Source organism: Carassius auratus, chromosome 9, assembly GCF_003368295.1.
Source record: "Carassius auratus strain Wakin chromosome 9, ASM336829v1, whole genome shotgun sequence".
NCBI lineage: Eukaryota > Metazoa > Chordata > Actinopteri > Cypriniformes > Cyprinidae > Carassius > Carassius auratus.
In genome coordinates this window covers 8428161-8455059 of record NC_039251.1, presented here as the reverse complement: position 1 = coordinate 8455059, position 26899 = coordinate 8428161, and the positions used below count along the sequence as shown (strand labels likewise).

The 26899-nt window shown below is 35.2% G+C and overlaps 1 protein-coding gene across 11 annotated transcripts in view; it reads right to left on the bottom strand.

The window, feature by feature from the left end:
- Nucleotides 1-26899, bottom strand: part of LOC113108284 (tensin-1-like) — a 242767-nt gene that overhangs the window by 42767 nt on the left and 173101 nt on the right. For all 11 annotated transcript variants that reach the window (XM_026271224.1, XM_026271220.1, XM_026271223.1 and 8 more), the window contains 11 exons: nucleotides 26715-26886; nucleotides 26372-26422; nucleotides 26153-26275; nucleotides 22860-22924; nucleotides 22070-22153; nucleotides 19128-19240; nucleotides 15562-15622; nucleotides 14028-14103; nucleotides 10812-10941; nucleotides 10575-10640; nucleotides 10343-10459 (listed from right to left, as the gene is read on the bottom strand). In XM_026271224.1, the coding sequence (XP_026127009.1) occupies nucleotides 10343-10459; nucleotides 10575-10640; nucleotides 10812-10941; nucleotides 14028-14103; nucleotides 15562-15622; nucleotides 19128-19240; nucleotides 22070-22153; nucleotides 22860-22924; nucleotides 26153-26275; nucleotides 26372-26422; nucleotides 26715-26886 (1058 nt within the window). The remainder of the gene's footprint in view (nucleotides 1-10342; nucleotides 10460-10574; nucleotides 10641-10811; nucleotides 10942-14027; nucleotides 14104-15561; nucleotides 15623-19127; nucleotides 19241-22069; nucleotides 22154-22859; nucleotides 22925-26152; nucleotides 26276-26371; nucleotides 26423-26714; nucleotides 26887-26899) is intronic.

Here is a 26899-nt window from a genome sequence, read left to right as displayed (position 1 = left end):
GTAAAGCAGCAAGCTCATTAGCTGCATATGCAAAAGGAACCAATCATTTTCAGTTACATTAGCCTGTGCCATCTAGAGTTCCATGAAAGAACTAGGCATTACTATGAAAACAGGTTGGATGTACTGATACTGACTTAACGGTCTCAACAAACTGAAACAATTTTCATTACTTATCATAAGTCCTAAAACGGAATCTCAAAACCAAATCAGAATTGGATCCAGTCTAAACAAACACAAACCAAGATGAGATTTAGGATGTGTACACTCGCTGGTTCCCAATCGGTTCTATTTTTCAGTGATAAAGCCGGACATTTAGCTTCATGCACGCAGCTTTCCACGTGACTCCAGCGAGAGGCCATTCACGGGTAATGTTTCACTGGCGCTTAAGCTGCCTTTAAGGAAAAGCAATCACGCCCCTCTCAAAGCGCTGGGAAGAGAGCGGGCGAAACGAGGGCGGTTCTTTGATAGGCATGCAGCGGCTGACTGTGGTTGAGAACTGGCCCGGGCCATTCGCTCCACACACTTACGCACACAGACCGCACACACCAGCTCCTCATCACACACTTCATCATTAGCCCTCAGAGAGCTCTGGAGAACCAAAACAATGAATTACTGAATCAAAACTAAATGAGGCATATTGAAAATCAGAAGGAAACTGCATGTTGCGGTTCTGCTCACATGTAGCCCTGTTTCTATGAGCGTATCGCATGTAGAATTGGCTTTTCACTATATCTGTAGTTAACTTATAAAACCTGTGGCTAGAGAAAAGATTCATCCCTAAAGCAATTGATGACGCAATTAATTAAGGTTTAAAGGATAACTAGTAAAGCAGCTACAGAAAACTTGAACTTTATTTAAAAAAAAAAAACAAGGCATCTCCAGACATAACATTTATGCCCAGGCTAGTTGCTAGTTGTCCAAAGTATTAGGGTAAATCTCACAAAAACCTGCCAAGAACACACCATATTTCATCTCAGAATCTAAAGATTATTGTACTGAACCAAGGACCATTTCCTCATTAAGCACATTTTTAAGTGACAAACACTCGAAATGAAAAAAAAAAAAAAAACTAGACAAAGTTATTTATGCATTTGCAGTGGCAATGTTTTTTAATTTACAGTACTTTTTTTTTTTTATGAAATTTGCATGAATGCATCATTCGCAATAAAATCAACAACTTGTAGTTAAAAAATGCACAAGATGAATTTTCATTTTATGCCAAGTTTAAGGTGAAGAAAACAACAATTTAACACTAGCTGTAAACAGTTTCTATCTCATAATTCTTACTTTAAAAAAAATCTGAATCGGAATAAACTCAGAATTCTGATTTTTTTTCAGCCATTTCAAATTTACATCTCAGAAATATTTGTTTTTGTTATCGTCTTCACCACAAAATAAAACAAATATAAGGTAAATTACCTTTTTGACCTGCAATTGCAACCTTTTTTTTTTGAGTCTTTATTTCAACTCAACTCACATTTACCTTCATGGTTTCATCATGTGGCAATTCCATCTTTTTTTGCAATAATTCTAAGTCTACATATCACACTTCAACTCATTTTTACTTTTTACTTTCCTTTTTCATCCTGTGGTGGAAACAAGCTTCCATAAGTACCACACTGAACTAAATTCGAAATAACAGGGTAAGGTATAATCTTGTAACTGATTCCAGGCAAAGAGCAGCATATCTAAACAAAGAATTCATTTGGCAGGTTATATAGTAATTTGTCCATAAACTCAGCCTCTATGTTAAGACAATGTATTAAAAACTAATCAGACCAACTTCAACTGAGACCAATCTATGTTTTTATGTCTTAATGTAAAAAAAAATCAGATGACTAACTTTAAAGACTAGTCTAAACCTTTTTTGCAACTGGACCCAGGTATCTAACTAACCAGTGGCTGTGTGAGTCAATCAGCGCTAATGGGAGAAGGGCACACATAACTGGACTCTTCATCACCGCCATCTGTCACAGGTCAGTTCGAGCTATTTAGGGGGGAATATCTGACCCGTGCTGAGCTATGTGCGTAGGCCTCTGGAATGCTGGAGAAACGGGACAATCTTGTCTTGTAAAGTGGAAGAGAGAGGAGGTGGAGTTCTGATCGGCTGCCTCTCTTCACGAGAGAGCGTTTCTTCTCTGCACGGTAGTTAAATCTAAAGACAAACACAGATCCAGCGAGCGGACGACAGGCGAGAGGGGTCTGGACAGCAGCTGCAGGCGTGTCGTGGGTGTGAAGGCAAAGGTCAAAGGTCAAATGTTACGATTGGCTAAATGTGAATCCTCCTGAAAGCCCTGGACACAGCCTGACAAAACAGCCTACGGCAGACACACTCTGAACAACTGAGTCTCTGTGTTCGGGAAAACTGGAGGAGCGATTCAGGAACATTCTGGGCATGATGTGCACACAGGCCTTTGAGAAGCTCTGACATTTGCCATGTTACGCAATGAGTTCGGAGTCAAAGCAGTCTAATCCCTGAGATATAGAGGGACAAATCTAAAGCCTGTTTACATGATAAAGACTCATCCTGTATGCATAAAGCAGAGATCTGAGACAACACATGCACACATCTCATGACACTAGATCCATGGTGTCAGACGCACATCCCAGATTGGATGTAAATAGCATGCAGCACAGATGTGTTTCTTTTGTGCTTGGACAAATCTTACAAAACCAGTCAAGAACATGTTCAGGTCATATTTCACTCCTCCGAAAAAAAGGAATTATAATTTACTAAAAGAAAATTAAACCTACTAAATTAACCTAATAATATTACAGTAATACAATTAAATGTAAATCACTCCTGAAAAATTTGGGAAGTATATATATATATATATTTTTAAATAATCATATTACAACAGCGAAATATAACGTAAATCACTACTGAGAAATTTGCAAAGTAAAAATAAATACAAATTTCCAAAGGTAAAACATTCCAGTACTGCAATAAAAAGAAATTGTCCTTATGCAAACAAATCTTAATGGTCCTACAAATATGCCTCCTTTTTTATGAGACCTGTTCAGTGTTTTAAGGCATTACTCACCAGAAATAAGTGGTTAGTACATTCCTACAGGTGACAGGTGTTCAAGTTTGGGAATTTTCCCATCCTATTCGGCCTCCTCTCATCATCATCATCATCATCATCATCATCTTCATCTTCATTTACTTACTCTATAGCAGAATCCTGTCCACAGACCGTTCCAAACTCAGATTGTGACAGGAATCACCTGCAGTGGACATTTCCAACTTTACCAACCTTAGCCTTTATCACTGTGTCAGAACAACACGACAAAAACATCCAGAAGACCACACACGTGAACAAACAGCCTCAGGTAGTTAAATCTGTCAGAGGGGAAACACGAAAAGTGCAACTCTGGTGTCATGTGTTAACAGATGGTGACAGTAAAAGCCTAGCATTGTTGACGACTGTGCTGAGAACTCAACTACAGCCTGCTGAAAGGGTTAATGGTCTAATTTTGTTGGCAAAGCTACTGGTTTCTAGCCACAAAATTAAACAACGTTCAAGATGGAGAGACCCAACCGCCCATCGCAAGAAGGTTTAATTGAAGCCAGCTTGATGCGTAGACACGTTTATTACGTAACAGTTAGACTGCCAGCCTCACAAATAGACCATAATAAAGCTCAGCTTTGCACAGCTGAGCTCCAAAACGCAATTCATACACCAATCCTGCAACAACTGTGATGAAACTGTAGTCGCAGCTCTGTTTAAGAGCTTAGCTTAAATATGTGCTAACCGCACTTAGACTCATAATAAGGAAATCAGCTGTGCCTGCAAAACCTTGGGAAAAAAATACTTAATATGAGTCTGAGTTGGTGAAACGAAATGCAGCCAGCGAGATTTATTCGAAACGCTGCAATTTTTCTAAAGGCACAATTAAAACCTGTTGGGTTCTCATTAATTCAAACTAAGTATATTAGCACTCCGAGTCTTGAAAACGCATTTAAATAGTTGGAAGTTAAGCAGCCTTGGAAAACTTCATATTATGCTTCAACAAAAATAATAAGGGTGTAATCATACTTTTATCACATTATTTGTACAATTTTCTACACTTTTGACTGAAATATATTGACTTTAAATCTTGAAAAATAAAAGTTCTTCAACTGTTTCATGTGTATTAAAGAATGTGTCACGTTTACTCAAATAAAGACCTGACCGTGACCTTGACTGACCTTAAAGTGAAAAACATTTTCTGTGAAGAGGTTTGGCGTCTCTGTGTGTGATGACGATAGCTAGCAGCCAATTAACAGATTTTATAAAAATAAATAAATAAATAAAAAAGTCATAATAAAAATATATTTACTAACGATGATCTATTTATTTGTATTTATCTTTTTATTTATAAAATAATTGTATTTATAAATGTAATTGTAAAAATAAAAATAAAATAAAATGAGTAATTAAATAAACAAGATAATACAAAAATGAAATAAAAAAATACAAATCAAAGAAATGTATCCAATATTCTCAAATAAAGCCAAAATTGATAACGACACCGAATAATTTGTAATTATGTAAAAGCGAAATTTCTGGTTTTCAAACATTCTGTTTGGGAGACAAATCAAGAGAGAATAGAATGCCTGACAAATGTCAACTTTAACACTATAGCAAAACGGGGGAAAATACATTAATTCATTACAATAAAAGTTTCAACAACAACACAAATGTAAAACTTCACAGAGACGTTACTTGAAGAATCCATGTGTGTTAACACAACAAGTCACTGACCATAGGTTGTGAAGGACAAATCATTGACACAACTTTACCTCAGAGCTGATCAGCTTCAACAGTCCTCCCCAAACACTTCTTCTACCTTTTCTGGGCTTTTACGGTCCAAATAAGACAGTAACAATCAGGATCCAGTCTCATCCGTGTGTGTGCAGTGAACAGAGACTCTTCTCTCGGTCACTCTCCCTCTAGTGACTGATAACAAAAAAGGCTTTTTGCTATCCGGGCTGGAGGAGTTGGCTCTTTTTCACACACCATCTCTGTCAGCGCCTCTCCAATCCCATCTCCCCGTCGTCACACTTTTCTTGCCCAACCATCCCAAAAATGCTGTGGGAAGGGCCCCGGCCAAATATGGGGAGGCCATGTAAACAAGGCCTGGGCTCTGTCTCCTGACTCCCCTCCAGTCTTTCACGCTCAACCCCAAGAGTCAGAGCCACCACAAAGACACTGACGGACAGAGGGATTGTTTTTACAGTCGTAACGCCTGTCCTCACCTTTCACTTGTTTAATGTTGACTTGGCACTGTGTTTGGATGGTTACTGAATTATGCAATTCTATGTTAATTCTAATATCTTCATGGACTCAATGGGCTTTTGTAATCAGCATTAAGAGTATGGGTTAAAATGGATGTGAATTTTACATACAAATTACAATTAATATTACCGTTAGGTGATAGGGGGCAGTATGATTTATTATTTTTTTTTTTTTTAAATAGAAAATAATACCTTTGTTCAGCAAGGGTGAATTAAATTAATCAAAAGTGACAGTAAAGTAACATTATAATGTTAAGAAACATTCCTATTTTATTATATTTTAACTTTCTCTTCTTCAAAGAATCCTGAGAAGAAGAAAAACAAAACAGATACTGAAAATTCAGCTTTAACATCGCTGGAAAATGAAATAAAATAAAATAAATCAGAGAGGGAACACTTATTTTAAATATTAATATATAATATAAATGTTTTTACTATATTTTTGATCAAATAAAATCAGCCATTGTACAAAATAAAGCTGTTTTAAGCAATTCTTAAAAAATAAAAAATAAATAAATACAAGTCTTGCTAACTCCAAACTTTCAAATAGATATTATAGTTTGTAGGTTAAAGTCATAGGAATTTTAGGCCAAAATTATTTAAAATTAAAAGTTAAACTGTATATATACAGTCTGTAATTTGTACAATATTTTTTATATTAAAAAGTAATACATTTTTAACTATGTTTAATCACTTCAGTAGTTTATGTGTGTGTGTGTGTGTGTGTGTGTGTGTATATATATATATATATATAATATATAAAGAAAATCAAAATCAAAATTGACCTGCCAAAAACAACATGCATAATAATGCTATGCGAGAAGAGTATATATAAAAATATCATTGCTCACATTTCACAATCCCTTTCAAACCTTCCATTTCACTCAGAAACGTCAAATTATCAAAATGACATCTGTATGGACTTGCAGAACATATTAAATCTAACAATGCCTATTATAATAAACGTTCATGACAGCAAATTTGCCGTTGAAAACAAGACATGGAAAGCTATTTTGATGGCTTCCAGCCCAGCGCTGAGGCAGGCAAGTGTAGTGTGTGTGGTTTCTGAGGTGTACAAATATCAGTGGACCAGCAAAGATTGGCCTGGTTTTGCTCTAACCTTGCCAGCAGTTCCTGTTAAACAGTGAAGTGCTATCTGTGGTCGAGGCACGAAGCAGATAAGACATCAATTACCGAGCTATTAACATCCAAGAAGAGATAAAGCATTATTATCTTAAAATGCTGCCATCTCATTTGTGGGCTACTCTAATTATGGGGCTCGGTACAGATTGAGTGAGTTTTAAGATAGTGGTTTACTTCTCTAGTACTGTAAGAAAAAAAGAAAAAAAACATTGCAAAGCTTTATTTTTATTTTTATTTTTTTTTAAGTGTATAAGATGCATTAATATCATTCACCCAAAAATTTATATTTTTCATCATTAAAAACTCTTTGGCACTTTCTTGAGGAGAAAACACAAAAGAGAAGCATTTCCAAGCTGCTCTTGTCTATACTACAAACACGGATGATGGTTTACAATATATAATAAATCAACCTCCAAAATTCCAAATCTTCTGAAGTCATGAAATAGCTTTGTGTGAGAAAATGAAATGTCTCGTTTGCACTTGTGTGCACTGAGGCAGGACGCAGGGTTTGATATCAGCCGTCCCAAACATCATTTCCAGAGCATCTCATGTGAAGAACATTTCCAATTTCAGCCTGTCCCTTAAACAAAGCTACGGTACAGCTATTACTAGCTTTGTAAAACTATGATTTTAGAAAACTTGGACTAGAGCACGAGTCACACAAGTGTAACTTTTGGAACTGAAACAAGACATTACAGTTTTCAGTTGTTTTTTTTTTTGCTTCCATATAGAGAGAAAGCATCCAATATGCACATTTTACCTTTCATTTTATTACACTTTGTAAGTGTAAATTACAATACATGTTTAAAGAAATATGTATTCGAAGACCAAACCTTGCAGTTTTATTACAAACTTTATTCTTCATTTTATTTTATTGTTCATATATCATTTGCCTGATTTATTTATTATTTATTTAGATATTAATAATAGATTTTTTTATTTAACATATTGTTCCTAAAACACTGTAAAAAAAAATATATTTCTCTTTTTTTCTGACTTTGTGTCATATTTTATGATTACTTAAGTGGTAAAAAGAAATATCTAAAAAGTTGTAAGATCCGTTTACACTTATATGAATTTTGAACCAGGTTTTATCCAATGTTCAGATTCTGGTTTTAGACATGAACGCAAATTAGCACATATTGAATTAGACAGTGCATCATTCGCATATTTAAACACTACATTTGAGAAAACTTGTAAAACCGCACATTTGTCTTGAAGTATCCTGTGATTAATCAATTGAGAAAGCATGGTGATTATTTTAGCCTATTTACCTTTTGTGTTTTAAAATAAAAGTTTGTTCATTCGTTCAAACTAATTAATAACCTCTCCTTTCATTGTATTGAAACAAGCAATCGTGAATATCATGCAAAAAAGACAAAAAAAAAAAGAAAATAATAAATGATAAAATGATAAGGGGTGAACTATTTCATTATGAATATTTGAATTTGCTGCACGCCACAATTACGCATTAATCATTTCCACTGTGTAGTTTTTAAATTACTTCAGACTTTAATAAATGACACATTAATAGCTGTTTAATCAAGCATAGAGTCAGCGAAGGAAGGATAACGTCAGTGATGACGCGAGTTCACTGTTCTTGGTCTATCAGTCGTTCTCTCCTCTGACAATGTCAGTCAGTCCTTCAGTCTCTGCAGACGGGACGCATGGACTCCAGCACAAAGGCATAATATCTGGCTGCTTATCATGTCTCTGGAGTCGGTCCTCTGGCTGCAGTCACTCAATGGAGATGTTTTACTGTGAAAGGCATCTAAATTCATTTGCAAATGTGCCCTTTCCAGACTGAAGACTGACTCTGCATGCAGGGGATTGCACTCAATGAGCAGCAAATCAGCATATTAGAAGGATTTCTGAAGATCATGTGACACTGAAGACTGGAGGAATGATGCTGAAAATTCAGGTTTGAAAATGGAAAACAGTATATATATATATATATATATATATATATATATATATATATATATATATATATATATATATAGTTTTTACCATATTTTTAATCAAATAAATGCAGCCTCTGTGAGCATAAGAGACTTATTTCAAAACACTGCATGACCCCAAACCTTTGAATGATAAATATGTAGGCATCTTATAAATGGGGCAGTTTGGGGTCTCGCCTCTTGACCAGAGATTTGGATTAGTTTACACTCTTTTTAAAGGTGGCAGCTAAGAGCCTCCTATTACTGCCTTCACTATTTAAAGCAGGGACTGGTCAAAAGGGGCGGCAGACTTTATAGCCCGTCATCTCAAATGTCTTCAACAGAACAGAGTAGAATTTAAATGTGTGCTAAACTGACTGGAGCTGCTAAAACTTGACCCCAGGGATATTAAAAACAACACGGCCGTCCAGTCTCGACGGTTTTAAAAGTATTTTTTGGATTGCAGTAATCAAAACATACTTGTGTCGAACAGATAACATAAACACGCCGCATGGGTGTTTTCGAAGACAAAATCATTTATAGCTGTAGCCGTTTTGGACATTGTGACTGGACAGGATTGGTCTGACTGTCTCCTCACTGCATGAATTGCACGATTCTCAGCCAACGCCTGGAATATTTCACCAAATGCCACTGGAAGCTGACGAGGGAAGGGCTCGGGACGCCGGGGGCTGTGGAGTGACTGTGGTCAGATGCCCACGGGGAAACTGGGCTCTGTGGGATGTTTTCTATTCAATATCGGGACCGTACCAGCCTCCAGACCACTTCCAGACAACCCACAGTCACAAAATAAAACAAAACAATCACAAAATCTGGTTGAAATCACCATTTTTGGTCTGATTTATAGGTGGTGGTGAACAGATTAAACTCCTCTCCAAACAAACAATATGTAACCGCTGCAGCACTGAGTATGATTTCTTGATGTACTACCATTAAAAAGTTTGGGGTTAGTAAGATTGTTTAATGCTCTTATGCTCATCAAGGCTGAAATTATTTGACTTTTATATAACAGTTATACTGTTTAACATATTTACCATTAGAAATAACAATTCTCTATCTTAAGTTATTCGGAAATATCTGTGATATCAAAGCTGAATTATCAGCATCATTACTGGCGTCTCAAGTGTCACATGATTCTTCAGAAATCATTCTAGTATGCTGATTTGCTTCTCAAGAAACATTTTTTTATTAATATTAATGTTAAAAACAGTTGTGCTGCTTCAGATTTTTTTGGAAACCATGATACGCTACCAATCAAACGTTTGGGGAAGAAAGATTTATACGATTTTTAAGATTAATAATAAGCAAGCACCAATTTTGACAGTATGAATCGGTCGATAAATTGCAGTAATTTCTTCAGCCATTACAAATGGTTGGTACATTCTACGAGCGACTGAATCTTGCACAATACTGGTAGTCAAAATCTAGAAAGTTGGAGAAGACCTTGTTATTTATGTCACAAATAAGTTAAAAAGGTACATAAACTAAAGCACATGCACTACTTCCACCCAAACCTCAACAGAATTGCATACATGTCCTCCTTGCATTCCTCACTCTGACTTTCCCTCTACAGAGAGCTGACCCACCAAATGAGGAGGTCTCAAAAAAGGACAACAAATCAAATGTCTGAGGACCAGAAGCACACCACAACTTAGAATTAGGAGGCTCACAGTTTAGACCAAATGGGTGTGAGGACAATTCCAGTTCCTCGACTCGACCTCTGTGATCAACACGACAAACTCTTCTGATTAAATCAGTCTCTGTCGCGCCACAAACACAGATTATCAGACACATAACAGCTCTGTCACATAACTCTAGTGAATGCTGATGATTTGATGTCGGAGCGATGGATGACCAGAACACAAACTCTTCAGTATGTGAACACTGAGTGGCCACCATTAGTCATTAAAGGAATAAGCAGAGCTAGTGAGCTGTGTAATGAGGCTTCAGCTTCACTCACCCTCCATTGAATCTTCACAGCGCTGGTTGAAGTTCTCGTAAGAATCCCAGCGAATCAGAGGATCCTGGGTATTGTAGTCCACAGAAACACTGGGGCCGTTCTCAAGGTGGTCCATTCCTATCACAGAACATCCACACTCAGAAGCTGCAGGGCTCAGTTTATGTTCTATTTACAAAATTGCTGTGATTTATTTAATAGCTGAACCTTGAATGACAATGACAAGAGTTCTTACCTTGGATTTTTTCTGGGCCGAAAGAAAAGACAAATTCCACTTTTCCATATTCAGGAAATCTGTCATCTGAAAAAAAAAAAAAGAAATGGACTTATCGAGCCAGTGTCCTCAACACAACTGATTTGATTCAAACAAACAAACAAACACAAGAACACATGAAACCAACCAAACATAGTCTGAGATGGCAGAGCATATTCACACTTTTGACTATACAATCCCAAACGAAATCAAGCATACCTTTAAATGTTTCATCAAGCTCATCTTTGCCGAAGACGATGCCCAGATCATGAACAGCACAGGTGTGAAACTGCACTCTGAAGATGACATCACGGGATGGGCTGCGGAAGCGCTTGTGGTAACACTTGAGCTGTGGATGACAGGAGAAACCACACGTCACTTTACAGCAACAGGTGAAACGCTAAAACAAATGACACACTATATAATATATAAGTATACCTAAACACACACACACACACACACACAAAGAGACAGACACATACAGCATACAATTTGAAAATATTTACATGTAAATATTTATATTTGTATAAATGATATCATATATATTTAATATATAAATGTAACATTTTTCTTAAATATATACATACATTCTTGTTTGTGTACTTATATATTCATAAAAAAATATACACAGCGCATACCCAACAAAAACTTTTATTTTGGATGCAATTAATCATTTGCCAGCACTAATAAATAATAAATTAATTAACAAATAAATACATATTTACAGTAAATTTCCTACAAATGTAGGAACACTTTAAAAGATTTACAATTGGAAATGTTCAACTGATAATTGTGACCCTGGAGCAAAAAACCAGTCTGAAGTCACTGGGGTATATTTGTAGCAACAGCCAAAAATACATTGCATGGGTCAGAATTATATATATATATATATATATATATATATATATATATATATATATATATATATATATATATATATATATATATATATATATATATAATGCCAAAAATCATTAGGATATTAAGTAAAGATCATGTTCCATGAAGACATTGTGTAAACTTCATATTAAAACTGAATTTTTAATTAGTAATATGCATTACTGAGAATTTAATTTGGACAACTTTAAAAAAAAATTTTTTTTTTTTTTTGGTGCACACTCAGATTCCAGATTTTCAAAGAGTTGTATCTCTGCCACATATTGTCCATACATCAATGGAAAGCCCATTTATTCAGCTTTCAGATGATGTATAAATCTCAATTTCGGAAAAAAAAAATATCCTTATGACTGGTTTTGTGGTCCAGGGTCACAATTTTTATTTTTATAAATAATTCCTGTGAGTGGAGTTTGCTTCACTTAAACTTGTAACCACAATTTATGCTTCTTTGTTTTCAGCTGAGGGATGAGCCGAAACGACTTTCAGTGGTAATCGTGCTGTCAGTAGATCTTAACTTGTACTGAACCCAGAACATTCCTTTTAGAGCATGGCAAATCATTCAAATGTAATCTCGCATCAACACACACATATTCAGAACAGAAACTTCTATTCATGGGCTTGGAACGGATTGTTTGAGAGGTTTTGGATGCTGGTCGCCTCGCCTTCCCATGGTGCAGCAGAGCCAGAGATGTCAGAGTAGTGAAAGTATGTAAAACAACAGAGCCTCTCCAAAACCCAGACAAGGACATAAAAATGTCCTCACTGGCCACTGAGGAAACTGTAGCCCTCTTTCTGTTGCCCAAAATAACTATAATTAACCTACTTAACTTGGGGCAGATGGACAAAAAAAATGTACAGCTTTTCAATTCGGAGAGTAAAACAAAAACACAACCGAATTGAGGAAGATGGGGGCTGGCAGAGCATCCTGCGGTTTTCCCAAACTGCAGCAGAGGCTCAGCCGCACACATGGGGGGTCCGCCTCAGGAAAACGCTTCTCAGTGAGTCACACTTAACAAAACGAAGCTTTTAAAAACAAGCCATTTCTCTGAGAATACAAAAACTAAAATCACGATGGAGATTAAGCAAGAGGGATGCATGCATACAGAACCGAATATTGATAAATATTGCAATATTTAAGTATTTTCAGTTATCTCAAACATTTGAACCTCTTTGTTCCTCAAGGGAAGCTCTTTTGTGCTAGGCGTATATTGATCTACAATATGCTTTGGCAGAAGTGCAGTGCAATGTTGTGGTTCGTGATCAGATTAGAGTCCTCTATAGATCAGCTCTGATTGATTTTGCTTACTAAGGACTTCTGAAATTGAGCCAATCAGAGAAAAGCCCCTCTACAAGCACAGCATTATGGCAGATGATAAAGCACTTTCTCTTCCAAAAAGCTTTGAGATAAAATGGAAATAAATCCATGCAGAGAAACGTGGCTCTCGTCAGGAACGAAGGTCTGATGGATGCCCCTCTAGACATCCTGCTTTATTATTGGCGTGTTGCTCTGAGAAATGCCCATAAATGGAGGAGGAACTTGTGCCAAGCTGTTTCCCCCAGTTTATGTGGTCTTAATTCAACTCTGAAAAGATCAGATTTTACTCAAAATCTAAGAAAACAATAAGAAATTAAATTTTATGTTTGACAATTTCAGGACCAGTAGGATTTGTTTACATTGTGACATTGATATCACAATAATTAGGCACACACACACACACACACACACACACACACACACACACACACACACACACACACACACACAGTATATATATATATATATATATATATATATATATATATATATATATATATATATATATATATATATATATATATATATAACTGCTATATAGTGCTAGTGCAATATATATAATAGTCACAATTAATCACATCCAAAATAAAAGTGTTTGTGTACATAATAAATGTCTATGTACTGTATATATTTATTATGTATATATAAATACACATGCATGTATATATTTAAGAAAAATATGTTGTTTATATTAAATATTTTTATATATAATATAAATTATATGAATATAAATATATAAGTTAATACAAAAATCTTTCTACATATACATACAAAAATATTTCTACATATATATATATATATATATATATATATATATATATATATATATATATATATATATATATATACATATATATACTGTATGGGTGTGTGTTTATATAAACATTATAAATATAAACTGCACATATACATAGATTCCATAAACAAAATTTATTTTGTATATGATTAATCATGATAAATAATAATAATAATAATAATAATAATAATAATAATAATAATAGTAATAATAAATAATAATTTATTATTATTTAAATAAAGACAAAAGTAAAATACAGTACAATAATAATAAACAAAAACTGAAAATGTATTAAAACTTATTAAAATGTCATTAAAAAATTCTGATCCATACGTCCCTAAAATAGACTTCATTGTCTCTATAAAATTATTATTATTTTTTTTTTTTACTTGGGTTTTTTGACATGTTTTGTGAGATTCATTCTTACCAGGATGTCTCCTTTCAGAAGCAGGCCAGGTTCAATGGTGATGCAGATACTGGTCTGACTGTCTCCTTGGACGTTACTGTAAACATCAGTCAGACACAAGTTAATCACAAAAAAACCCCACTAAACATTAGGGGTGTCACGATTCTCCAAATCCTCGATTCGATTGCATTTTCGATTTTAAGTTAACGGTTCGATTCGATTCTCGATTTTTACATTTATTCTCTTTAAAGCACAGATTGTCATTTTTCAAACTAGACTTTTATGTAATATAATATCTGACCTTTGTTTGCAATGTACCACATTACACTGTCAAATTTAAAACTTTCATTAACAACATAATGTAACAATAACTTATATCTTTAGTCAATTGAAAACTTAAAATAAACTGCCATCCAGTTTCTCTTTTGTAAGTGCAGTCACAAAAGATGACATTCAAGTTCATAACAAAACAAACAAAAACAATAAAAAATGACTAAACTAACCTTCAAATATTATGACGTATCTATTTAAAAGATTAAAGATAAAACACTTGTTAAACACTTCACTGTCATTCATTTAGATTTATATATATATATATATATATATATATATATATAATATGTATGTATGTACAGTATGTGTGTGTGTGTTTGTGTGTGTGTGTGTGTGCATCATTACAGTCTGTAAAATATGTGTATCTCTTATTACAAGACTGCAATCACTAGCAATCAGAAGAATTCCAGTTAATCAAGTATCTACAAAAGATCTACTCTATAAACAATGCATTAAATTACATTAAAGACAAAAATAAATTAAACAAGCAAAAGAAATTATTACTCGCATGTATCTGGTCCACTGATGAAGTCATGGGTCAAGTCAAGTGAATTATTACTCATTTTCTAACAGACGTCGAATACTGACTTTAGGAAAAGGGGAATAACCAATGACATTTGAGATAACAACTAAAACAGCAAGCCCCGCCCCACGACTGACAAAAATAAAATTGTTCGTGCGAGCAGAGGTGAGATGATCGAGCGCGAGGATGTGGGGAATGAGCATGTGCGAGCGAGGGCTTTTATTGCGCGCAGAGTACATGTCACGCGCGCGCGAGAGTTTGAAATGAGCTCGCGGGCTCCCGTTTCTTGATTTGCCGTCATACAACATGGGGGCGTGGCAGCATCGACGATTCCATTTTTTTATTCGAAGTTCGAGACTGTGACTTAATTTCGATCGATTTCGATTTAAAATCGAAATCGTGACACCCCTACTAAACATAAACATAGGCCTAAACTTAACGATGCATGGCTGCCAAACTTTGTATTTGCGTTTAACAAAAAGGGTCATCTCTACCGATAACAACACAGCTGCAGTCTGAGAGCATGCAGGAAGCTACAGCGGCCGAGTTCAGTGATGTATGGGAAGAGCACATGTGGGCTGCTGTGAGTGTGTGTGATTCAGACACAGAGGGCCGCTGGGATTGGACGTCTTAAAGGCTGGGCTACACGCCAGGGAAGCATGAGCAATACCGTGTAGGAAAACATGGGGTGTTTCTTACTAGATCCCAGATGTGTAGACGGGCTGCATAGCCTGGTAGATCTTGAGGAAAGGGCGGCAACCTGAAAAACCATGAGAGAAAGTGAAAGAAAACAAAGGTGGCGTTACTAGAAGTGGAGTATCTAAAGGGCTCATCATTTCTTTCTTTTGGAGTAAAAACTGTCTCTATAATAGTCTCTCAGATCCTGTAAAGTCCCAGTATTACCATCCTTTTCTGAAGATAAACAAGGCGAGACTGTTATTATAATGTTTACAGAATGTACATGTAGCTCAAATGTATTTCCTGAAGGGGCGGTCACAATAGACTTTAAACGTGCGAAATTATTTCGGACGCCGATGTGAATGGGCGGGAGCCAGATAAAACGGTCTCTCCACAGTTATCACAACATGGATTAATATGTGCTTGTACTGTGTCTTTTGCGACAGCGTCGAAAGCGTCTTATTGTATTGCAATCTCTGTGTCTCTCTCTATATAAATATATACGCCCTAAGCAATAAAAAAATCTAAAACGTCCTCATTCAAATGTGCCATCTGTTCCTGTTTCCTCTGACACTACGAACTATGCAGCTTCTTTTTTATTTTTATAATCTTTTAAATATGTTTTATATAAAATAGGACACTGGCTACAGCTATATATTGCTTCCTTCATTTTTTTATTTCTGAACAGAGAGGTCACGTAGTGACGTATCGATCTTCTACTGGTCCCACATCGTCACGTGATGCGAATTCGCAGGTCAGAGTTCACCAAACGTGAACTTTGGAAAGCAGCGAAATGCGAAATTTTTCGCATGAGCTTGCGTTTCCGGTCTGACGTATTCGCATGCGTATGAATGGAAGTCAATGGAGAGAAAAGTGCAGTGTGACCGCCCCATGAGAATACATGTGATCGGATTTTGAAAGGAGAGTTTATGAGATATCAACTACATGCATTATTTATTTAAGCTGACCTTCTATTAATTAACTCAACTGAACTTGTTGACATCACTCAAACTTAAGACTATGAATTTACTGTATATAGTTGTGATTGGATGGTGTTCTTAATGGGAATGGTTCTAAAATTTTGAAAGGTGGTTGATTACGAAAAAATCATAACTTAAACCACTAAACCACTAACTGACTAACTAAATGAATAATTGTACTATTTCTGCATCCAAAGTAAATAAATAAAAAAAATAATAATAAAGCAATAAGCCCCAAGAAGCCATGGATTACATTGAATTTACAACAGTTATGGGCCGTTTGTTAATGTGAAGGCCTCAGCCATGGCCTCACAACCAATTTGAGAGCGGTTTATGATGTTTTTCTTTAGGATTATTTGTATACATTTCATTCACATTTGTTGCAAACATTTCTTTAGTTACAAATAACTCACAGGACACAAAGTTCATTTCACATACACTGAATTTTATTTAGTTGACCATTCAGAAGTATTCAGAAGTAATTAATTTTGGATTGTCATTTTGTTTGTGTAATTATTTGTTTCTGAGCTTACCAGTGTTGGATTCCACACCCGGGAGAGATCCAGGAAGTTGGCTGGCTTAAAGGGGTGGCGTTTGGAGCAGGAGCAGTTTTATAGGGGAGGTGGCCTAATTGGACGCTACCATTGTTTATGTCCTGGGGGGATAGCTCCTTCTCTGCTTAGATATTCTAGGGTTTGGATTTATATTATATAGAGTACTTTTATTGAATTAAGATTAATTAAATGTTTAATCCTTTTGGAATAAGTTTTATGTAGATTTTGCTGTTATTTGTAGCTTGTGTAGTAGTGTTGTTGTTAGTTTTCCCATGGTCTGATCAGCCAATATATAAGCCCCCGTTGTTTCTTTGTAAGAAGTCAGTTGTCATTTTTTGTTTAGAGCTTTAGTTACTGTTTGTTTATTTAACTTTTGTTTTTGGGCCCAAACCTTTATTTTCTTTTCTTGTCATGATTTTTGGGAATTAAAATCCTTATTTTTGAACTTCCCTTGCGACACCTCTTGCTTAACTGCTTGGTCCCTGACAGTTAACCACCTTAGCTCTTATAAATTCACTGTAAACCACAGCTTCACGGGGCTTATTGCTTTTATAAAACGGATATTCCATACATGTAGTAAGGTTTCACAGAATAAAAGAGAGCAAATAAAGAGTAATGATATAAAAAAATAAAATACAAAAAAATAAAACAGTATAGACCAACACTACTTTTGCGTCATCGAAGGTTAACGCCCCTTTTTGGGGGAAAACAAACGGATTCCCTTGATACAGAACTCGCTCTAATTTCTTGATAGCAAAAATGGCAGAAACATACACACTCTCTTTGCCGGCCGAGGACCGTGAGAGGTATTTAAAGAAGCTACTGGATACGGTGTTCACAGATGTTTCCCTTTGAAATGGTCGAAAACTGGATTAATAACCCCACGCAGTGGCCACATATGGACATCTAACGTTACCATTATCTCATGGAATCACCAAGTAGCCTACTTTTGTCATTAACATACTCACAGTATGATAAACTAGACGATGAGGCCATGTCAAGAGGAGTCGGTGGTTTACTTGGATCATATTTCACTTGATTCTAAGTTTTGTTGTAGTTAGAAATATGAAGCTGCTAGTAGCTACATGATTAACGTTAGCTTTCATTAGGCACGCTACCTCGGCTGTTAACTGATTTTAAGTTTCAAATATTCGCAGGCTAGGACTAAACAATATAACTATTATACAATATCTGTTTGTAATTGTGTCTGACAGGCCTGTACACATCAGAAACAATGAAAAACAAAAGGTCCCTGGAGCGAGTTCTGTATCAGGAATCCGTTTGTTTTCCCCCAAAAAGGGGCGTTAACCTTCGATGACGCCAAAGTAGCGGTGGTCTATTTCTCTACCAATCAATGTTGTTCCTCAGAAACGGTTGTGGTTACAAAAAAGTGGTTGCCAAGCAACACTCAGAAGTAAACAAAGTTTTATGTTTGTAGAGTAATTTACAACAGCTTCGAACGAGGCTCAACCAATCAGAATCAAGAATCAAGGATAATGTAACTTTTAAAGGTGAGTATATTGTTAAATAATTGATATTACGGTGTTGTTTTAGACCCTACTGAATTATATTGTAGTGACAATAAAAAATTTATAAAAAATAAAATAAAAACTTTCTTATAAATATCTTGCTGATTTGCAGGAAAAAAGAAAATATTGTAATTATTTTTGGGTGAACTATGCCTTTAAAATAATAAGATTATTTATCGTTATGATTTCATGAATCAGTCGAATCGATCCAATGTTGTTGCTCTTTCTAGGGGGGATGGATTCATTTACACTACAAATGCGATGCGGTCACATGTGTTTCTGACTACCTCTGATTCTGGTTTCAATGATCAGATCACAGAACATTCTGGACCGCATCTACACCTGCATTTAGCCTTGACCTCTTGTGATGGGATCACCCGAGACGTGTGTAATAGAGCAGCATGTTGTCAGTCTGACAGGGAGGCGTCAAAAGCAGCGGGAGTCGAGACGAACCCTTGAAACCTGCCTTCAACACCTCCGGCAGTCGCTGACAAACAGCCAACAGTCAGAGCATGTCAGCTCACCTCCTTTGGACTCAAAGTTTGGGATCCCGTGCATGATAACGTGGTGCAGAAACAGGGGCTTGTTGTTGATCTTGATGCGGCCGGAGAGCAGACCACTGAAATACTGTACATACCTGCAGAGAAACAAAAGGTGATCACAAAATAACAATAATTCAAGTGATCACAAAGATAAATGAATGATGGCATTCCCAAAGGTGCATGTTTTCATGTCCTAGGCTTTGAGATCATCTTTTGCTGTCTCTTCTTTAAATAAAATACAAAACTATGGGAAAAAAAACACACATTTTAATATATTAAATATGCATATCTAAAAACTTACAGTATATAACATATAATATAACTATAATAAGTAGTTATATTATAGATTAGTTTGTTGGCAGTAGTTCATAATGCCATTAGCATTAATTAATAAATAAAAAAATATATGTTTAAAGAACTTTTGAATCTGGGTTGATGTTAATTTCTAAATATATTTCATAAAAATGTACAATAAGTAATAACATAATAATAATACATAATAAACTTCACGATAAAGTCTTAATTTGCCAGCATTTACAGTATTAAGGCATTAATGCATAATTTTACAGTATTTATTATTATAGGTTAATGTTGATTTCTGCATATACTGATACACTTTTTTAAATTTAACGTTGCATAAATTAACATAAGCTAATGTTAACAATTTGAACCATATTGTAATACATTACCATGAACAGTATATGCTTTCAAAAATAGATGTATCTAGAAAAATTATAAATAATATTTACGGTATTTTTACTGTTTTTATATAAGCAACCATTTTCAACAGCGTATTAGTTTAGCTTCATAAAACCTCCATAAAATCTTGAGATTGATTTGAGAGAAATCAGTTTAAAAGACACAGATGCACCTGTTGCACAGTATGAGTGTGTGAGAGGTCTAAGGTTTCAAGCAAAAGTCAAATTCATGAAAGTCATTTTAAACATAACATGCTACCTAAACTGTGGTGAAGACCATTTAGGGTCATGAGCCGTTTTGATCTGCAGTTGTTTCCAATCCCTCAGCACAGATATTAGATTTTATAAACAGGAAAAGGCATAGTTTTTCTTGAAGGTTGAGGCCGTGTCCCAGGAGAAGGACAGTGACCAGCATTTCTGTATCATCCTGGCTGAATGCCTGAGGGCTGCTTTCCCATGAACATTCAGTTGTTCCTGGGCCCCTCTATTCCAGAAGAGCAGAACGGCACTAATCATACGCTGCTTCTTTCCGACTGGAGCAAAGCTCTTAACATGACTTTGCCTTTCCATTTTCCATGAAGGGAGCGCAAGTATGTGCCCCAATGAAATCTAGTTTTAATGAAGCCTGAAGTGCCAGTCCTTCCCTACACAGATGGAATGCCTGATTCTGTAAAAGCAGCACATCCGTGGCCAAGTGTTCCCTTATGAGACATAAATGGGTGTGTAGGGTTGTATACTGAAGCACAAAGCGTATAAACACTTACATCAGCGCCTCTGGGTTTTAAACTGTACAATGGAGTTGTACAATTGGAATCTGTGAAACTACTAGTGAAAACGTTTCTATTGTACATACTTTCCTTTAATATATTATTTTTCATTCACAATCAGCATTGCAATCTTGCATCAGTGGAAGCAAGACCATCTGACTGTCTAAGCAAAGAGTCATGTGATCATTGCCACTTATTTCGCTTATTTGATTAGTGACCTAATAATAGTGCAGAGGATAAAATATTCCTTTTTGCACATAATTCACAATTATTGTATAGAAATGTTTCAACTACCAAGTTTAGTCTTGATTTTGACTCCACCGTGTATGTAAAGCTAAACAGCAGGATAGATGTCACTGGCGACCAATTATGTCCAATTATAACTCACTATAAACACTAGCAACACGAACATGGCCTTCCAGTTTCTCTCCAGCACATATTTGTGAAATTTTCATTCTTTAGGAATTCTGACGCTCATATCTTCCACAACTAGTATGTGCAGATTTGAGCGTTTGAGAAATGAGGATGGATCTGGCAAGGTAAAAACATTCTAGTATAAATTATTAATTACATACTAAAGGAAATACACACAAAATACATATATTTATACAGACATATACATATACTACCATGCAAAGTATGGGGTCAGTTAGATTTTTTTAAAAATGTTTTTAAAAGAAGTCTCTTATGCTCACCAGTGCTGCATTTATTTGATCAGAAGTATTATTACAATGTAAAATATTTGTTGTGTTAAAATGTAATATATACCAGTAATGCAAAGCTGAATTTTCAGCATCATTACTCCAATCTTTAGTGTCACATGATCCTTCAGAAATCAATCTAATAGCTACTTAACAAACATTTCTACATTTTTATTTTTTTTGTTTTGTGGAAAAAAATTAAACATTCTTAATGATTCTTTGATGAATAATAAGTTTAAAAGAACAACATTTATTTTAAAACAGAAATTATACCGTAATAAATGTCTTTGTTATCATGATTGATCAATTAAATGTCAATACATTCTTCACTTTACCCTAGTATTTTGAATACTAAATGCCTGTATTAATGTACACCTTAGTATTCTTGTTAGTAGTACGGTACAAAAAATGTTACAGTGAAATTGTGTTGAGCTGCAATTTGCTTGTACAATAGTGGCAGTCCCGAGGCGAGATCTGACATGAGGTGCTTAGAAAACCTTGGAGAGATTACGCAACATTAAGAAGTTTTACATTTAATGACATACACACTGCCACAGGGTACAGTTAGTTAAACAACATATAACCTAACTTGTCCTATCAAAACTACACAAGCATTGTTTTCATGTTTGGAGAAGTGTTATCAGGAGGGTGAAGCTCATAAATCTGAACAATGGCTGTAGCTGAATGCTCACAATGAGGGTCAAACTCATAAAGCACAAAGATAAGAGGTCAGATGGGCAAATCAAAGCAGCACTGACCTTCTCTGGGAGGGTTGACCCACAGGAAGCACTTTATCTTCATAAAAGCGCTTCATGGCGAACCTGTCCAGAGCCTGGTCTGCACTGCAGAGGCAAAGGAAACACACACATTATTGTAAACACTTTGGTCATTTTGTCCAATGCAAAAAAAAAAAAAAAAAAAACATATTCATATTAAGCATCTTTGCCTTGTTTTCCAGGAAACATACTTATATGTGCTTCTTGAATTTACTGGAAGCTTTTTATTAATTAGTTAACTAATTTGTATAGCGCTTTACATGGGGGGGGGGGGGTATCCTCAACCACCACCAGTGTGCAGCATCAATACTGTGCCAGAAGATATGGGGTTGATTAGGCGGCCATGATGGTCAGAAGCCAATGGGCAAATTTGGCCAGGATGCCAGGGTTATACCCCTACTCTTTTTAATGACCACAGAGAGTCAGGACCTCGGTTTAATGTCTAATCCAAAGGACGGTGATTTTTTACTGTATAGTGTCTCCATCACTACACTGGGGCGCTCGGACCCACACGGCTACAGGGTGATATGTCTACTGGACACATATTATTTTTTTATCGATAAAAAAATAGAATGAATAGACATGAATAGACTTTTTGCATCAGGGATGAATTTGATCAGCACTTAATTTGAGTCTTGAGACAAATCTGCCTATGTAAAAAATGCCCAACACATGGCCGGTCTTGTGATGTGGGATTAAGGTCTTCATTTTTTTCTCAGAGAAGCATCTTTAATTCAATAAACACAGACAGTACTCTGTCTACATGTCTTACCTCGCTGATATGTTGCTGTAATGCATGTACGCAGCCACAACTACTCCTGTTCGACCTCGGTTTCCCTGCAGGATGAGAGGAAGATGGGATTATCAATCAATGCAATACATTATTTCATTCCTCCATTATTATTAACTCAACTTTTTAAATGGAAATCATATCAGTTTGATTTTATTATTACTTTATTATCATATTACTTTTATATCATATATGTTTAATGAAAAATGAAAACATGAACAATTTACAGTTTTTTTATGTATTACTTTTTCCTTTTTATAATCAAAAGGATGCGAACAAAAGCACACTTCAATGATAAAGATTTAATTAGTTTACATTTCAAAATAATAAATTTATAGATTATTATTTTTATTTTTTTTCTGCCCTAAAGATTTTTTTTTTTTCCGTTAGTTATTTGTAAAACCTTTTTAAAGGAAGTTGCATCATCTTTTGTTGGGAAAACAGTAGCACAAATATTAGCAAGTGATAAATTATGAGATGTTTTGTGTGACTAATTAGTATTACAACTCAAAACATTAAATTGTTTGGTGTGCTAATTCTAAACTAAATTAGTAAGTATAATTATATCATAAGAATATCAAAAATAGTATCTATTATTTATATCATAGGAATGACACCATAAATTAATTATCGTTAAAATTATATATAAAAAAAACTGTTAATTAAAATAAAATATGAACATTTTTCAGTTAGTTTCCACGGCAGTATTTCTATATTTCAATTAGTTTACACTGAAGCACTAAAATTACTTAAACAAAAACGGCAAAGAACAAAACTAAAACGGTAATTTAAAAAATAATAATAAAAACAAAATTAAATGTCTAATAAAACCAACAAAAACACAAAAGAAAATTTCGAAACTAAATTTGAAAATGTAAATGGAATATTTAAAAATAATGAATAAATAGTATAATGCTACAGTACATTATGTTCTAATACTAATGTAACACTTTTCCAGATTTCAAAAGGTACTTCAAATGTAAATTTAAGTGTAAATGTATGCATTTAGCAGACGCTTTTATCCAAAGCGACTTACAGTGCATTCAGGCTATCAATTTTTACCCATCATCTGTTCCCGGTGAATCGAACCACCAACCTTGCGCTTACTTGCTTGCTAACGCAATGCTCTACCACTTGAGCTACAGGAACATTATGTTGAGGACACTTCAGAGCACAAATTACCAAAACATCATGATACATCTGGTCAGCAAAGAAATTAAAACAAACTATTTCATGCATGCAATTTATTGTGCTATGGTGCGACGAGAGAGTGAGCAGCACTGAGTTCATGGGTGTGCACATCACAGAGGACCTCTCCTGGACCAACAACACTGCAGCACTGGCCAAGAAAGCCCAGCAGCGTCTCTATTCCTCCACAAACTGAAAAGAGCCAGAGCCCCGCACCCCATCATGTGCACCTTCTACAGAGACACCATCGAGAGCATCCTGACGAGCTGCATCACTGTGTGGTGTGCCGCCTGCAATGCGTCCTGCCACAAGTCACTTCAACAATTAGTGAGAGCAGCTGAGAAGATCACTGGTGTCTCTCTGCCCTCCCTCCAGGACATTCAACTACCTCTTCAGTCAGTTTAAATAAAGAACTGCTCTCTGAGCCTTTTTTCACTTTACATCAGTCTAAATAAGCTCTTACAACTATACAAATAAGGGCATATCAAAAATGTAAAAAAAAAAATGTATGTTTAATTGTAGTGCAATCATTTTATCTGCCTTTTTTTTTTTTTTTTTACATTTTTGATACACCCTTATTTTTATAGTTGTATTTTATTTAATCTGTATCTATCTGTATTTTTATGCTCTACTGTTAGTGTTATCTGTATGCACCAGGGGTCTGAGAGTAACACAATTTCAATTCTATGGATGTATGTGCTGTACATGTGGAAGAGTTGACAATAAAGCTTGACTTGACTTAACTTTGAGCCATTTTAAACACACATTTGTGTTCTTTCTGAATGAGTGAACATCTCCACCATCAAGACATGATGATCAAAAACATGTTTCCCCTGTTGCAAAGGACAACACAAGTTGCCATAACATTTCTGGCCCTTTATAAATCCAGATTACTACCTCTCTAGGCAGCACTGCACTTCTTAAAGCTCTCACATAGCACTAGTAATGGGTAAGATGTGTCTTGAGGGTGTGGAAAGAGTCGGGTCTGTTTGAAATCAGGTGGGAAAACAGTGAAAAGGATCTCCAAAATCACTAGACCCATATCAGGACTGACCTGAAAGCCATTGAAAAGGAAACCCACAAACTCCACAAGAGGCTGTTTTTCTGACGTTTATACTCACAGACAGAATCCCTTTCATTAGGCACTTAATGATACCGCTATCCTCAACAACAACAAGAAACATTTTACAATCTAACTTCAAAACGCCTTGACATCATTCTAATGTTTGTAAGTGGTAACCAGCTATGCGACTTAACCAGATCAGAAGGACACATTCAAATGAATTATTTAAGAAAACAGATTTGCTTGAACCTCAAGACAGGGTCAGGCAAAGGCTTTCAAAACAACGGCCAAGTATTAACTTTACAAGTAAAATCAGGCATGTTTTCTTATATAAAGACATTGCATCATAAATCACACTGTCCAGATCAACATGACCTTTAATGACCCCACACTGGCCCAGGTTATTAAGAGCTGCCTGAGAACGCCATCTACTGACCAATATGGCTGCTATTTACAGTAACTACAATGTGCAGATGGAAAAATGATTAAGCAAACATAAGACTGTGGCTCTGTTTCAAAACCTAGTGAGCTGCCCTGCTGGCTACTTCCTAGGGAACATCATACCTCTCATAAAGCCTCATGAGATTCAGATCACAATGGATTTCAATAGAGTTAGCATGCTGCTAAACAAACACCACAATATTTTATTAAACATTAAAAAAAAAAATCTTATTAGAACTCTAATTTACTTATCTTTACTGATCTTTTTTTGTATTAAATTAAATATGCTTACTATAAATACCATTTTTTATGTAAAATATATATTTACATAGATTATTGTCTGTAAATGTAAATATTCAAAAAAATATCAAATGTATAATATAATATAATATAATATAATATAATATAATATAATATAATATAATTATTTTATGATTTTTGGAGCATCCCTCATATCAGTAGTGCACTTACACAATCTGTAAATCCCATCTGACTGCATGACATTGTGTTGTTTGTTGCTAGTGTTACCCAAAAAAAGATGTATCCCATTCCCAAAACAGAAAAAGCACAAATGAGACAGTACCTTATTGTGTAAGACAACCACATTGTGACTGTCAGCGCTCATCCAAGTGTCCATGGCTTTGCAGATGCTGCAGATCTTGTCCAGGGCTGGAGCATGATGGTCCGGCCAGCCAAAATCCAGCACCTTATGCAAACAAACACACCGAGTTGAGAGTAAGAACAAAGGAACAAACATTTCCACATTAAATAACATTAAAAAGAGAAAGTAAATATTACTTACTTTGGGATTCAGCTTGGAGATATCATAGCGCTTTTCACTGAGGTTAAAGAGCTAAAAAAAATATTTATATATAAGTTAATACAAATAATACAACCATAAATAAATATAAATATATATCTTAATATAATAACAATAATAAAAAAAAAAAAAAAAATATATATATATATATATATATATATATATATATATATATATATATATATTTAATAAATAGAATAATGAAAATGAAAAAGTTTTAAATAAATTCTATGAATATAAAGGTTTGAATTAATTGTACTTTTTTTCCCCAAACTACTAATTCACACATTTTTGTACTCAAAGTTATTGAGCTTGTAGTTCTTACCAAGTAGTTGTCACCATGTTTGGAGCGTAGCATGGTGGCGACCTCCTTTATGTTAGCGCTGTAGCTCGGCTCTTCTACATTACTGGGGAAGCTGACAGAAATGATGCGCTCTGTGATGTAGACCAGGTCCAACTCATAGTTTTCCTCCATGGCCTGGATCAAACTCAAGCTCCTTCAAGAACCAG